The sequence below is a fragment of the Triplophysa rosa genome, linkage group LG14 (assembly GCF_024868665.1).
Source record: "Triplophysa rosa linkage group LG14, Trosa_1v2, whole genome shotgun sequence".
NCBI lineage: Eukaryota > Metazoa > Chordata > Actinopteri > Cypriniformes > Nemacheilidae > Triplophysa > Triplophysa rosa.
This window is the reverse complement of record NC_079903.1, coordinates 23,522,791-23,536,192: the sequence shown is the minus strand read 5'-3', so window position 1 is coordinate 23,536,192 and position 13,402 is coordinate 23,522,791. Positions and strand designations below refer to the sequence as shown.

The window sequence follows — 13,402 nt, the reverse complement described above, 5'->3', positions numbered from 1 at the left end:
AGAGAGAGAGAGAGAGAGAGAGAGAGAGAGAGGGAGAGAGAGAGAGAGAGAGAGCAAGTTTTAGCATGTGAGTGTCTGTGTTCAGGTGAGTCAATGCTGAAAAAACACAAATTCACACAATAAGAATCTAAATCACATTAACACTGCACAGAACCTGCAGCTCTCAAACCATTAAAACCAGCAGCTGAACTAGATCACAAACCTCTATTAGCCCTTTTCCACCAAGGCAGTTTCGGTGCTGGTTCGGAGCCAGAGCCTAGTTCCAAATCAGTTCTTTGTCTTTCCACATCCAAAGCACCAGCTCCGAACCAGAAAAAGTGGTTCTTATCTAGCACCGAAAGTTGCTGGGCTAGAAGTAAGAACTGGTTGCGTCAGGTGCTGGGGGCGGGGTTACCGTGACCACTGACGAACACTGACCGCCATTTTTGAAATTCAATTCACGATGGACGCGAAACAAAAGTAACACTGGTCTGAGGAAGACACAAACTGTTTTCTTGCACTCTGGTCCGATGCAGAGATGTACGCTCGCAAAGCCATGAACATCACAAGCAACGCAACGTCCGCCATTGTTGATGGTGTTTTAAGTTTGGTGCCACCGCGCTAATGTTGCTGGGAAAGTTGCGACATAGTCAGTGACGTATGGCCTCGCTCCCTTGTGGCTCTCTAACCCGTGGAAAAGCAAACCGGTTCTTTGCAGGTTCACCAGTGGAACCAGCTCTGAACCAGCAATAGCACTAGCTCCGAACCAGCACCCGGTTAATTCTGGTGGAAAAGGGGTATATGTGACATCATTTAGGGCTGTAAATGTATGACATACCGCTTATTTCTCCCTGAACTCTCTGTAAGTGGCTTTGGATAAAAGCGTCTGCTAAATGACTAAATGTAAATGTGACAGTTCATCACAATATGATACGATATTGATTTTCTCCGCCAGCAATGCGATATTTGCCGATAACTTTGACATTTCTGCAATATGATTACGATTCGATTCATTTATCGATATTTTTATATAATGTGCCTAGTTTACACAAGCAGATACACTTTTATTAACTCGCAAATACAACCAAAACATATCAAATGAACGTCTAATTAAAGTCTATGTTTAACTCCATATGGGACATTTACAAACAAATCAAATACACTTAGACCAGCGGTACGTGATCATGTGGACGTGGAGCGTGTCCCTCATAACAATATTTTACGTGAATGATTAGAAATGTAACTGATGCATCACTTCATATCGATGTATTATTACACCCTTATTATATATAATTATAGTAAAGCTGGTGTGGGATGTGGGATGTAAAGCTTTGGATTAAAAACACACAACTCAACATCTCAGTGATGAAATCCTGTAAATCGTGACACAATACAAACACAACAAACAGTTCAAGAATATCTCCTGTGTTCATGTGCTGATCAACATACCTAATGAATGAAGGAATGAATGACATCACATGAACATAAACTAACATAACGTTACTGTCATTAGAAACAGTGTAGTGTCACAGAGCACACAAACTGACAACAATCACAAATGTTCGTCTAAAGCAGAAAACAAGTGAAAAACATGACAAACATGTGAGGAGGACGTTCATGTTCACATGTTCATTTTGTGTAAAAGAATCAATAGCTGACACCAACGTTGACACATCCTCTACATATATCATCCTCATCACTGGCGTTGCATCTCAGTAGAACAGCAATGCTTGCAACATCAAGGTCAAGGGTTTAAAGGTCCAATCAGTGTGCGAAATGCAATATGAGCGGGATAATCCACAGCTAGCCGTGCCATAAATCCCTTTAATGAACGTCTAGCCGTGGTTTATCCCGCTCATAAAAGGTCATTTGTCAAGTTAAATGTTTGCAGTGTCATTTATGATCAGAATCCAGTATTTAAACACACTAAGTGTATCAGAGGCTTAAACAGAGGTGTTGTGTTTTTCTTACCTTTGAGTGAACTACTTCCATCTAGATACAGCGATCCGCAGTTTCACTCTTCATCAGAACACACAAGAAGATATTTAGAAGAACACCACTGACTTCCGTTATATGGACACAAAACCACTGAGACATTTCTCAAAATATCTTCTGTTGTGTTTCACTGAAGAAAGAGTTTATAAATGAGGAGAGGATGTTGATATTTCAGGTGATCTGTCGCTTTAACATCTACAGTATGTTGTGACGCACCGAAGGTCACTTTGGGTCAAATCATCAGAACACATAGATGAAGAGGTGATGAGTTTGGGGTTAGTTTATAGTCTATATGATTATAACGAGGTCATGTATAGAATGTTGAAGATGTGTCAAATGATTGTTGTGTGTTACAGACCATTAAGCAGTGTGGAAACAATCAGACAACTACTGCCACTACTCATCATACACGTGACATGTGATGTGAATATTGTGTCTGATCGACACACGTGTCACTATACAGCACGAGTAACTGCAGTGATGGAACTGTGACGTCTGCACTCAAGTACCTGCACTCAAGTACACGATATGACATCAGTGTTGTGTGACACTGATGAGAGGTAAAACACTGACGTATTAAAGCACTTAAGACGAGTTAAAGCCCTGAGGATGACCTGTGCTCACCCCGGCCGAATCACAACACGCACGTCACCAAACGTCCGATTATATCCCTGTCTTCACAATTTAAACACACAAACATCAGATGTACTGAACATCCATCAGTAACCGATCAAATCAAGGAGAGTCTTATGTCACACACACACACTTGAACATCACACTTCATCTGTCCATCCCTCTCTCCTCCAAACACATCACTGCTACAGTCCACATGACACACACACACACTTTTATACGCACGTAAACACACACTCGACACAGCCGCGCGCGCGCGCGCGCGCACACACACACACACACACACACACACGCACGCACATCTACACGCAGGCCGCATCTGTCCGCTGGTCACCGTTCGCCGTCAGCGCGCGCGCGCGTGTCAGTGTGTGAATCTGCCCCCGGGGGGGCGAGCGAGGCAAAATCGAAGGGGGTAAATTCGCCTTACCTTCGCTTTGGTGATCATGTGCGTGGCGAGTTTCACCACGGCGAAATTGCCCTTCCCGATGGTCCGCTCTATCTCATAGTAGCCGACGCGCGCGAGGGGCGTGCGGCTGACGCCCGCGGCGGCTCGGCTCGCGTTCGAGTGACGGATAGAGGCGGCGGGCTGCGCTCGCTCGAGGTTCGGGTGCTGGATCCCGGCGGCGGCGGCAGCCCCGCTCGACACGGCCGCCATCTTCTGCCCTCTCTGCGGGAACAACAAGCGAGAGCGCGCAGCGCGCTCCCCGGACACGCCCCCGTCGTGCGTCAAGACGCGAGGCCCGCCCCTTTGCGCAGCGCCCTCTCATGGATGTCGCCATGGCAACCGATAGCGTAACAATGACTTCATCGCCCGCGCGTACGCATATTTCGGTCGCCTTGGCGACGGGACGAGCGCGCGCTCTTGTGTTTAATCCTCGTCGCATATCTCGCAGTCTGTTCGACTGCGCTGAGGAGAGGAAACTGCTGCCATGACAACGAGAAGATCCCCGCATACCCCCTCTACCCCGACAACCGGAAACGCTCGGCGGCAGGAATGCGAGAACCGCGAACGCGCAACTCACCTCATGAACGCGCTTCAGAACATCTATATATGTTTGTATGTAGATGCAAGATTCAACGAAGCTTTATTGGCATGATAAAATATATTTGTACATTGCCAAAGCACAGGAAAATTAAATATAAACATTCTGCACGAATACAGTTTAAGATAAAAATAAAATAAAAATTGATACGCTTCTATATGTACATATCGACATAACCATAAAAGAGCAAAGTATTGATGAAAGTCCTCAGTGAGTCTGTGTCTTTCTGTCTGTGTTGAGATGACAATTGTTTACATACTAAATTCGGTAAGATGACTGACAAATAAATAAATATGATCAGGTTCAATGGCTGAAGACCCACGCAGTATGTATATTAGGGTCGTTTAAAACACAGAGTGACGCTCCTCTGACCTCAGGAACACTTCTCTCTCTCTCGCGCTTTCGTGTTGCGTATTGACGTCAGCGGAAAAAGGCGGGACATGCAGCAGCGCTTCATTAATGCGGAAGTCAAATTTGGCTATAAATGTACAGAAAACAGAAGTCAAGGTTACACTTATAACAGAGATCTGTGGAGGAACCCGTCACCCCTCAGGTGTGTGTATTTCATGGACTTATAACACAGAAGATGACAAATAAAGCATCAAACTGCTCAGATTGAATGACTTGGCAGCAGTGCGTGTGTGTTGGGGGCTGATGGGATGAGTGAGGATATGCACCCTGCTGCTGTGTGTAGTAGTCAAGTGTGTACAATCTTTTTTCTACTATGGTAGTGGATGATGTTTTGGCATAACAGTAACTACAATAAGTTTTATAGTTGAGGAAATTTGGCACGATTATTTCTTTCTCCTGATTTCTGTTTCTCTCGCAACTGATTTTACCTGTAAATAACTGTTTGGTATGACTCGGCCACCAAATCAAACCTACGAAGACTACAACGGACCGTTCGTAGTGCTGAGAAGATTATTGGTGCTCCTTGCCCACACTTCAGGACCTGTACGATTCCAGAGTGAAAAACAGGGCAAGAAAAATCCTCATGGACTTTTTGAACTGTTGCCCTCTGGCCGGCGCTTCAGAGCACCTTCTCTTCTGCATATTCTGAATTTGGCCTTGCTGGAGACACCACCTGTAGTGTTCTCATTTAACCGAAGGTACATACAGAGATCTGACCTCACGTTCAGTAGAGACAGAGCAACAGAAGTGTGTGTGTGTGTGCGTTCATGTTTGTATATCCCGGTGGGGACCTAAACCTGAATACACACCAACACATGGGGACTCGTGTCACTGTGGGGACCAAAATTGAGGTCCTCATGGGCACAAAAGCTTATAAATTGTACAGAACAATATTTTTTACAAATCTAAAAATGCAAAAAGTGTTCTATGATCTTTAGGTTTAGGGATAGGGTTAGGGATAGGGGATAGAATATACAGTTTGTACAGTATAAAAACATTACGCCTATGGACTGTCCCCACGGAGATAATAAACCAGACGTGTGTGTGTGTCTGTCTGTCGCCCTCAGGTGGTGGTTCTTGTGAGTCGGCACACGGCTGAGCAGGTCAAGTCACATCACACAATTTCTCATCTTACTCCCTCACGCCAAAATCATTGTCTTGGTACGACTTTGCGTGAATTTGTGATGTTTTATGGGAAAAGACCCCCCCCCCCGGCCGTGAACGAGTTCGTGGGTCCTTCAGCTGGGTCCAGCTCACTGAGTTCGTCCAAAGCGACTATTGAGACTTTCTCGCCAAAGTTTGACTTTCTGCATCTGACGGCCACTGGATATCAAACCCTCAGCAAACCTTCTGCTGCAGACACAAACTGGAGAAAGACACACAGAACAGATCTCTTCAAACACGCTTCATGTGTATCATCTTTCGTTATTCGGTCTTCGATGTCATTTTCAAGATGTATTATTGGCATAATTGGTCATTTTGTTTAGTTAAATAAAATATAATATCATGACTTCAAAACCAGAGCTAGGCAACCCGAAAGAGAATGAAACAGAAGACAGGGAGACATTGTTGTTTTTCATTTGGACACAGTTTTGGGGATATACAATAATAATCAATATAAAAGCACTTTTTGTTGGATGAATTTGACACAGTATTGTCACGTCTCTGAATGACCTGCAGAGGCTCAAGATAACAGTGCAATACTGTATGAGGTGAATCATTCTGTAAACACTATACTGCCAAAGCATCCATACAAATATAGATATGTGTCAATAAAACTGATGACTGCTGTTGTCCATGGCCTTTTTAAATTACTATTATACGGTGGCACATTGCTGCCACATACATTACATTTTTTCCACTCAATTATGTCATAATAACGAGTAATATGTCGTTAAAACAAGATAATATGTCTTTAAAACGAGATGATACGTTGTTAAAACGAGATAATATGTCGTTAAAACGAGATAATTTTCTTGTTATAAAGGGATACTACGTCTCATAATAATTACACATTAACCTATTATGTGAAAGCGACATGTTTTCTAGATGGACATGTAAAATGTCATGTTTTCGAACCAGGGCCCGCTGTACGGTACACTAAAAAAATCCGTAAAAATAGGGCACAATATAGGCCTACTGTATTAATATGAAGGAATTTTCTGTATTCATTTTTACAGTTGTTTAACCTGTGTTTTACATTTTGCACTGCATTAAATTGCATTTTAGCATTAACGGAAATGTCCATAAAACAAAGGAAAATGTACTGGTAATTTTCTTTTTTACAGTGTAGCCAAAATCAAGACAGCGATTTCTGTTCTGAGTTGCACTTACGGATCCAGGGTATTAAATAAATGTTTGATTGACAACAAATCCAGCCTGAATACATTTCAGATGTTGTAGTTTTTATCCACGAAGCTTCCCATAACGGTCTAGTTCATCAACAAGGAATAATGCCACTAATGGGTATGCTCAGCTACCACAATGATGACCAGAACATATTCGTTGCCACAACCAAAAAACGTTCCAGCGACTTAACTTTGTGATTCCCATATTTAAAATGGTGAAAGTGACCTATTTGTCACATATGGTGACCCATACCCGATTTTCTCACAAATGTGATCGTCCAGATTTTCTCACAAATGTGATGTCCAGATTTTCTCACAAATGTGACGTCCAGATTTTCTCACAAATGTGACCGTCCAGATTTTCTCACAAATGTGACCGTGCAGATTTTCTCACAAATGTGACCGTCCAGATTTTCTCACAAATGCATGTGCAACAGCAGGTGGTGCTATTGGGAATTAGTTTCTATAGGAAGAAGCCATGAACATTTCCTTGCGTGCCACCCTTGCCAGTGCCAGAAACTGAAATAATTTCATTCAAGTTTCATTCAGTTAGTCTCATGAAATTTATTGAAACTGTTAATAATAATCAGTTGCTGTTCTTAATAATAAATAATGAATTATGCATTGGTTTTAATATACAAATAACATACAACAAACTGGATGCATTTGCAATGTTGTCACCCCTTCCACCCCATCTCATTCTCTCGTTCTTGTTTCCCAACTGTTTACGTTCACAAAACAAACTACTTTTTCAAGGATACTTTCTTATAAGGGAATTTTGACATACTTGTAATTTTGTGTTTATATCAGGGCTTGCTCTAGGCATGGGCAGGGGTGGGCTGAATCCCCCTAAACATATGTCTCGCCCACCCAATGAGAATCAAAAAATAACACCAAAAATTGTTGTATTTTCCATTGGCTGAAAGCAACGTCACTCTTCACTTCACTGCTCTGGCTTTAGTTTGTAACAGAGAAGCATGCTACATGCTACAGGTGGAAGCAAAATATTGTGCAAAAGAATTTTAGACGCACTGCACATATGTAAAATTAAGCATGTCAAATTAATTGTGCAGTAAAATCAGATTCATTTCTTCGTTTTTGCGGTCTTATTTTGTGCTGTTAACAAACAGCTATTATTTGCTTGCAATATATAGGCTAGATTATAACCTATTGACTTTCAGTAATGACTGAAAACTCCATCTTCCGAAGCTCCCGCTTCAGAAATAAATCTGTTTCTCTCCATCTCAAACACCCCAATTCACGCTGCAGGTGGTAGCGAAACAATGTGCAAAATAGTTCAGTTTAGGCGCGATGCGCGCTCACGATACCACATAAAAAACAGCAGACACGATGTAAAGTTCATTGTGCAGTGTAATCAGATTAATTCATTCAATTCATTAAAAGAAATTAAACAGAAATCAGTCAATTTTTTGTAAGATTTCAGTATAGTATTTTGCACTCTTTCTGAGATGCGACTCGGTTTTTAGTGATTTTTCTGCATGAAAGTTGCACTGATACATATGTTTGACTTTTATACATAACAACTCATAGATAAAAAGTATTTAACATTATGTCTAAACACTATTGCATTAAAGTAGAGAGCTTTCTAGGCTATAAAAGATGGAAAAGCAAATAAATCGTCGTGGCAGTTGTTTCAGTCAGTCGTCGGCTTTGTTTGGTTGCCATTAGCCTATTTAGGTTTAAAATGAATTCTGCTATATTTTTGGCTATTTCAAGCTATTTGGGCAATTTTTGCAATAAAACAAACCAGCACAAAAAAACAGTAATATAAATCTAAGTCAAACAATTGAACTATCTGCTGTTTTGGGAGAAGTTGCATAACTGAGAAAATCTGCACGATCACATTTGTGAGAAAATCAAGCTGAGAGAATCTCATAAAAAGGTGAGACTTAAACACAGTACATTTATATGTTACACCTTTGCATTTTCTCTCGAATTGCATTATGTATTTGTAAAACGCTTTCTGTTTGTTTCAGAGTTTAGTTTCTTTTGCAAAAAAGGTTGCGTTTGTTTGCAAAACGCTGGATTTGTTTGTTAAATTTAGGCACAATTTTCGCTCCATAGATAGCTGCCCACTGCTCCGGGTGTACGTGTGGTCACCATTCTCTGGATGGGTTAAATGCAGAGGTCACATTTTGGGTAAGGAGCACCATACCTGACAAATAGGTCACTTTCCTTAAACATCATCAAACAGAAAGAAAGAGAAAAGAGTTCAGCTCTCTGATGGACAGTCCGAGCGACCAATCACATTGCAGTTGCTGTTGATCCTCTGACGTCACTTCCGCGTGCAGAAAAAACAGCTGGTTTCTAGGAAGAGTAAATGTGTTCATGGAATATCATTCAAATATTTAAAAAACAGGAATAATGGATAGGGTGTAGTAAGGTTTTATTATTTTGTCTTTTCAAGTTCACTTCAAGTCAATGCACACTCCAGATCAGTAGGTGGCGGTAATGCACCTTTTACGTTGGCTTGCCAAGCCGCCCTAAAACACTAGAATAAGACGAAGAGTAAGTTATGCTAAAGGAAGGAACACTTTACCTAAAATAATGTGCCGTGCAATCTTTTAATAATCGTTACTAGTGTTTATTCGGCTGCTGAAAATATTTTGTTTTGAAGTAGATCCGGATAAAATCAGTACCGACACTCATTCATTCACTTTATTTCTGCTTCGGATTTAAGTGGATGGCAAACATTAATAAAAGCAGCTGGAATTACAGCAAATGCTCCTTCACTTGCTTTAAAAATAAAGTTAAATGTAAAACAAATATTCAAATCACACGTAAAATATAAATAACATAGAAGTGTAGATAGACACGACTGATAATGTTTTTTGTTTGTTTGTTTGTGTGTGTGTGTACCTGCGTCCTTTTTCGAAGTAATCATCCCTATGCCCTACTCTTCTTAGAGTAACTTAAAACTCTTGATGTTTAAACTCTAGAGGGAAGAACGCAATTGTATCTCTTAATGTGTCCGTTTAAAATTCACTTGGCAAAAGGAACAATAAAAACAACGTAATTTTCTCTTTATTTGGAGCGATGTTTTCTGTGGTGTCACCTTCGGAGGGCGACACATCCTGTTTGGAACGCACCGGTTTTGACTAGAAGGGACACAGCTCCCTCCACTGGGCATGCGCACTTCAATGCCGCATCATTTTTGTCACGCTGAAAACACTTGATTCATATTTTCTTTATTATTGTAAGGTTAGGTTTAGTGTTGGGGTAGGTGAAGGCGTTAGCTAATGTCATTTATTGTAATTATATGGCGAGATTTTTCGTAGCTGTATCCCTTCTAGTACCTGTCTATTTGTTGTATTTCAATGTTTATGGCGCATGTCACATGATACGTGCGCGATGACGTCACTGCGTCGGTATCAACAGCGCAGCGCAGCGCGAGAGCAAGCGGATCAGAACGGAAGAGATTCGAGTTTGTCGCTGCGTTTCCATCAGTTTTAGATCGGATTGAGTGTGTTGTTATGTGTGTTTGTGTGCGATCAGTCGCGTGTTGAACGGATAACAGCTGAGCGGAAGACACGGTCAGTCCTCACTGCACACGCACACATATACTGTACTGTAGTGTCATACTCTACACACTGTGTGCTAATGTGTACATGTGTGTGCCTGAGGTTTATTGCTGAGATGATTACAGTTCATCTGCTGTTAATGATTAGAAAGACAGCCCTAAGGAATAATCTCATCTGTCACGTGTCTATAATGTAGTATGCATAGGTTATCCTTCTTTTATGTTTACTTTCATCAAAATGGCTGATTGTAGTGTGTGTCCGAGTAATAAAGTGTGTGTGTGTGTGTGTGTAGTTGTCAGGCTGATGAAGCAGACAGTATGCTGGAGATGTGCTGCGCTCCTGTCCGCTCCGCTGTGGTCGGGCTGGTCCTGATGCTGATGCTGTGCTGGTGTGCGCCGGTGGACGGCAGTAACGTGGTCATACAGAGAGACGCTCAGTTTGATGTCACTTACTATGACACGGTCACCAGTGACAACCAGACCATCTACTCGTACAACCACACCGTCTCCAGAAACAAGGCAGGAGTCCAGATGCACTTCACACACACTCTTTCATACTCTGATCACACTCACTCAACCGTCTCTCTCTCTCTCTCAGACGGAGGGCGTGCGGGTTTCAGTGGAGCTGCTGTCAGAGAGCGTTCAAAGTCCGCTGCTGTTCGTGGTCAGACAGAAACAGGCGGTTCTGTCGTTTCAGGTTCCACTCATTCTCAGAGGCTTGTGAGTACACACCTGTCGCCATCACACCTGTAGCGGGGCGTGTCCGACGACAATCTCATCTCAGTTTAACTTCAACTCAGATATGATGGGAGTGAACTTTGACCTTCGTTCAAGCGAAGCGATGTTTTTCTGGTGTCACTTCCTCTTGTGTTCACATGTCGATACGATTGAGTGTGATGTGTTCAGGTATCAGAGGAAATATCAGTACACTCAGGTGGGCCGGACGCTGTGCCAGCCGCCCACTAAAGCCGTGTCAGAGATGCAGTTCTTCTATGTGGACGTGTCGACGCTGTCCAGCGCTGGGGTTCACTATCAGCTGCGTGTCAGTCGCGTGGACAGCTTCAATCTGCTGTGAGTCACTCATGTGGCCAAACACAATTCATTCTGCTGTTGAATCAGGTCAAGCTCAGCTGAAAATGTAAAGGAGGTTTTATTCTTGTAGCGTGTAGTGTGCAGTGAGCGCTGATGCACTTTTCTCTCTGTGTTTACAGGACAGACAAGAAATTCTGCTTCAACGCAACGCCATCCCAGCCCCAGGTTCACACACACTTTCATTTGACACGAGGCCTTTTTCGGGTCTTTAGTGCTTTCGTTTTGCATTGTGTAGAAATAAATCAAGTGTTAAATCTCAACACAGAGTAAAATGTCAGTCCTGTGGTGTCCTACTCGTGTGTTTTATAGCGGCACAAGTGTGTAATGAATCTGTGTGTGTGTGTGTGTGTGTGTGTGTGTGTGTGTGTGTGTAGTTCTTTAAGTATGTGTTTCCTGATGGTGTGGACACGGTGATCGTGAAGATAAACTCACAGAAGAACTTTCCCTGTTCAGTCATGTCTATACAAGACATCCAGGTGAGAAACAACACACACACACACACACACACACACACACACACACACAGTCAGATATGTGAAAACATCCGTCTCTCTCTCTGTTTGTCTAGTGTCCTGTTTTTGATCTGGATAATAATGTGGCATTTATTGGCATGTATCAGACTATGACCACCACTGCTGCTATCACAGTCCAGGTAAAACACTCACACACACACACACACACATGTCTGGTTTATTATCCCCGTGGGGACAGTCCATAGGCGTAATGAGTTGTATACTGTACAAACTATATTTTATCCCCTAACCCTATCCCTAAACCTAAAGATCATAGAACACTTTTTGCATTTTTAGATTTGTAAAAAATATTGTTCTGTACAATTTATAAGCTTTTGTGCCCATGAGGACCTCAATTTTGGTCCCCACAGTGACACGAGTCCCCATGTGTTGGTGTGTATTCAGGTTTAGGTCCCCACCGGGATATACAAACATGAACACACACACACACACTCTCACACACACACTCTCACACACAGACACACTCACACACACACACAGGGTCAGTGTGTGTGATTTGTGAGTTGTGTGTCTTCCAGAGGAAGGACTTTCCCAGTAACAGCTTTTACGTGGTGGTGGTACTGAAGACTGAAGATGAGGCGTGTGGAGGACCGCTGAGGTTCTACCCCCTCTTACCTGGTTAGACCAATCACAGCGCACATCACACTGCTCAGGGGTCATTACAGCCTCACTTCACTCTCTCTGTGTTTCAGATGAGCTGATGGATGCTGGAAATCGCAGTAAAACTCTGGATGTGATTGTGTCTCCTGCTATCAACTGTGAGCTCAACACCATCTACTGTGTCTATTCATCCGTTCATCCGTTCATTCGTTGTGTGTGTTTGTGTCTTCAGCTGACGTGTATGTGATGGGAATGCTCTTCTGTCTGGGGATCTTCCTCTCCTTCTATCTGCTGACGTTTCTTGTGGCGTGTGTGGAGAATAAGAGGTAAGACATGTGACTGTCCATCACCAGAGAGAGCCCCTCCCCTCATGATTAATAAATGTCGGTGCCATTATTTCCAATAATTAGAGTAAGGACTTAATCGCAGGAACATGTTTACATGACGTGAGCAAACCTCTTGACTCCCGTTTACATGAATGTTTAAAAGTAGTTTTAAAGTCACACGTGTCTCTTTGTGCAGCGCGAGGTGCGCAGTTTTAAAGTCACACGTGTCTCTCAGTGCAGCGCGAGGTGCGCAGTTTTAAAGTCACACGTGTCTCTCAGTGCAGCGCGAGGTGCGCAGTTTTAAAGTCACACGTGTCTCTCAGTGCAGCGCGAGGTGCGCAGTTTTAAAGTCACACGTGTCTCTCAGTGCAGCGCGAGGTGCGCAGTTTTAAAGTCACACGTGTCTCTCAGTGCAGCGCGAGGTGCGCAGTTTTAAAGTCACACGTGTCTCTCNTCTGGGATTATGGTGTTGAAGGCCGAGCTGAAGTCTACAAACAGGATCCTGACGTAAGTCCCTGGTCTGTCTAGGTGTTGTAGGATGTAATGCAGTCCCATGTTTACTGCATCGTCCACAGACCTGTTTGCTCGGTAAGCAAACTGGAGGGGATCAAGAAGTGGTCTGGTGATGTCCTTCAGGTGGGCCAGTACAAGTCTCTCAAATGACTTCATGACCACAGATGTTAAAGCAACAGGCCTGTAGTCATTAAGTCCAGATATTTTGGGTTTCTTCTGTACAGGGATGATGGTGGAAGCGTTTGAAGCATGAAGGGACTTCACACTGCTCCAAAGATCTGTTAAAAATATTTGTGAAGATGGGCGACAGCTGCTCTGCACAGACTTTCAGGCAGGAGGGTGAGACATTGTCTGGGCCTGGTGCTTTTCTGATCTTTTGTTTGCGGAA

General features: G+C 42.8%; 2 protein-coding genes across 4 annotated transcripts in view; one reads left to right on the top strand and one right to left on the bottom strand.

Moving 5' to 3' along the window:
- The window catches only part of sik3 (SIK family kinase 3), a 49,113-nt gene extending 45,762 nt beyond the window's left edge, over window positions 1-3,351 (bottom strand). For both annotated transcript variants that reach the window (XM_057351849.1, XM_057351850.1), the window contains exon 1: window positions 3,035-3,351. In XM_057351849.1, coding sequence (XP_057207832.1) covers window positions 3,035-3,262 — 228 coding nt within the window. In that variant the 5' untranslated portion in view covers window positions 3,263-3,351. The remainder of the gene's footprint in view (window positions 1-3,034) is intronic.
- Window positions 3,352-9,804: 6,453 nt separating this feature from the next.
- Window positions 9,805-12,442, top strand: LOC130565255 (SID1 transmembrane family member 2-like). 2 transcript variants are annotated; one of them, XM_057351859.1, is made up of 10 exons: window positions 9,805-9,963; window positions 10,244-10,469; window positions 10,549-10,670; window positions 10,857-11,021; window positions 11,162-11,207; window positions 11,417-11,518; window positions 11,611-11,694; window positions 12,094-12,173; window positions 12,268-12,333; window positions 12,408-12,442. In XM_057351859.1, exons 2-9 carry the CDS (start codon window positions 10,269-10,271, stop codon window positions 12,269-12,271), a joined length of 804 nt encoding a protein of 267 aa, XP_057207842.1. In that variant the 5' UTR covers window positions 9,805-9,963; window positions 10,244-10,268; the 3' UTR covers window positions 12,272-12,333; window positions 12,408-12,442. The 2 variants fall into 2 exon arrangements, with proteins under 2 accessions (XP_057207842.1, XP_057207843.1); XM_057351860.1 differs by lacking the exons at window positions 12,268-12,333; window positions 12,408-12,442 and having other exon boundaries at window positions 9,806-9,963; window positions 12,056-12,154.
- The last annotated feature ends 960 nt before the right edge of the window (window positions 12,443-13,402 follow it).

Excerpts from the sequence above, each read along its gene's own strand:
- LOC130565255 (XM_057351859.1), top strand. The coding sequence starts at position 10,269 with ATGCTGGAGATGTGCTGCGCTCCTGTCCGCTCCGCTGTGGTCGGGCTG. Across the intron at positions 11,208-11,416 it reads CAACGCCATCCCAGCCCCAG|TTCTTTAAGTATGTGTTTCC; the intron begins GTTCACACACAC and ends GTGTGTGTGTAG. Across the intron at positions 11,695-12,093 it reads CTGCTGCTATCACAGTCCAG|AGGAAGGACTTTCCCAGTAA; the intron begins GTAAAACACTCA and ends TGTGTCTTCCAG.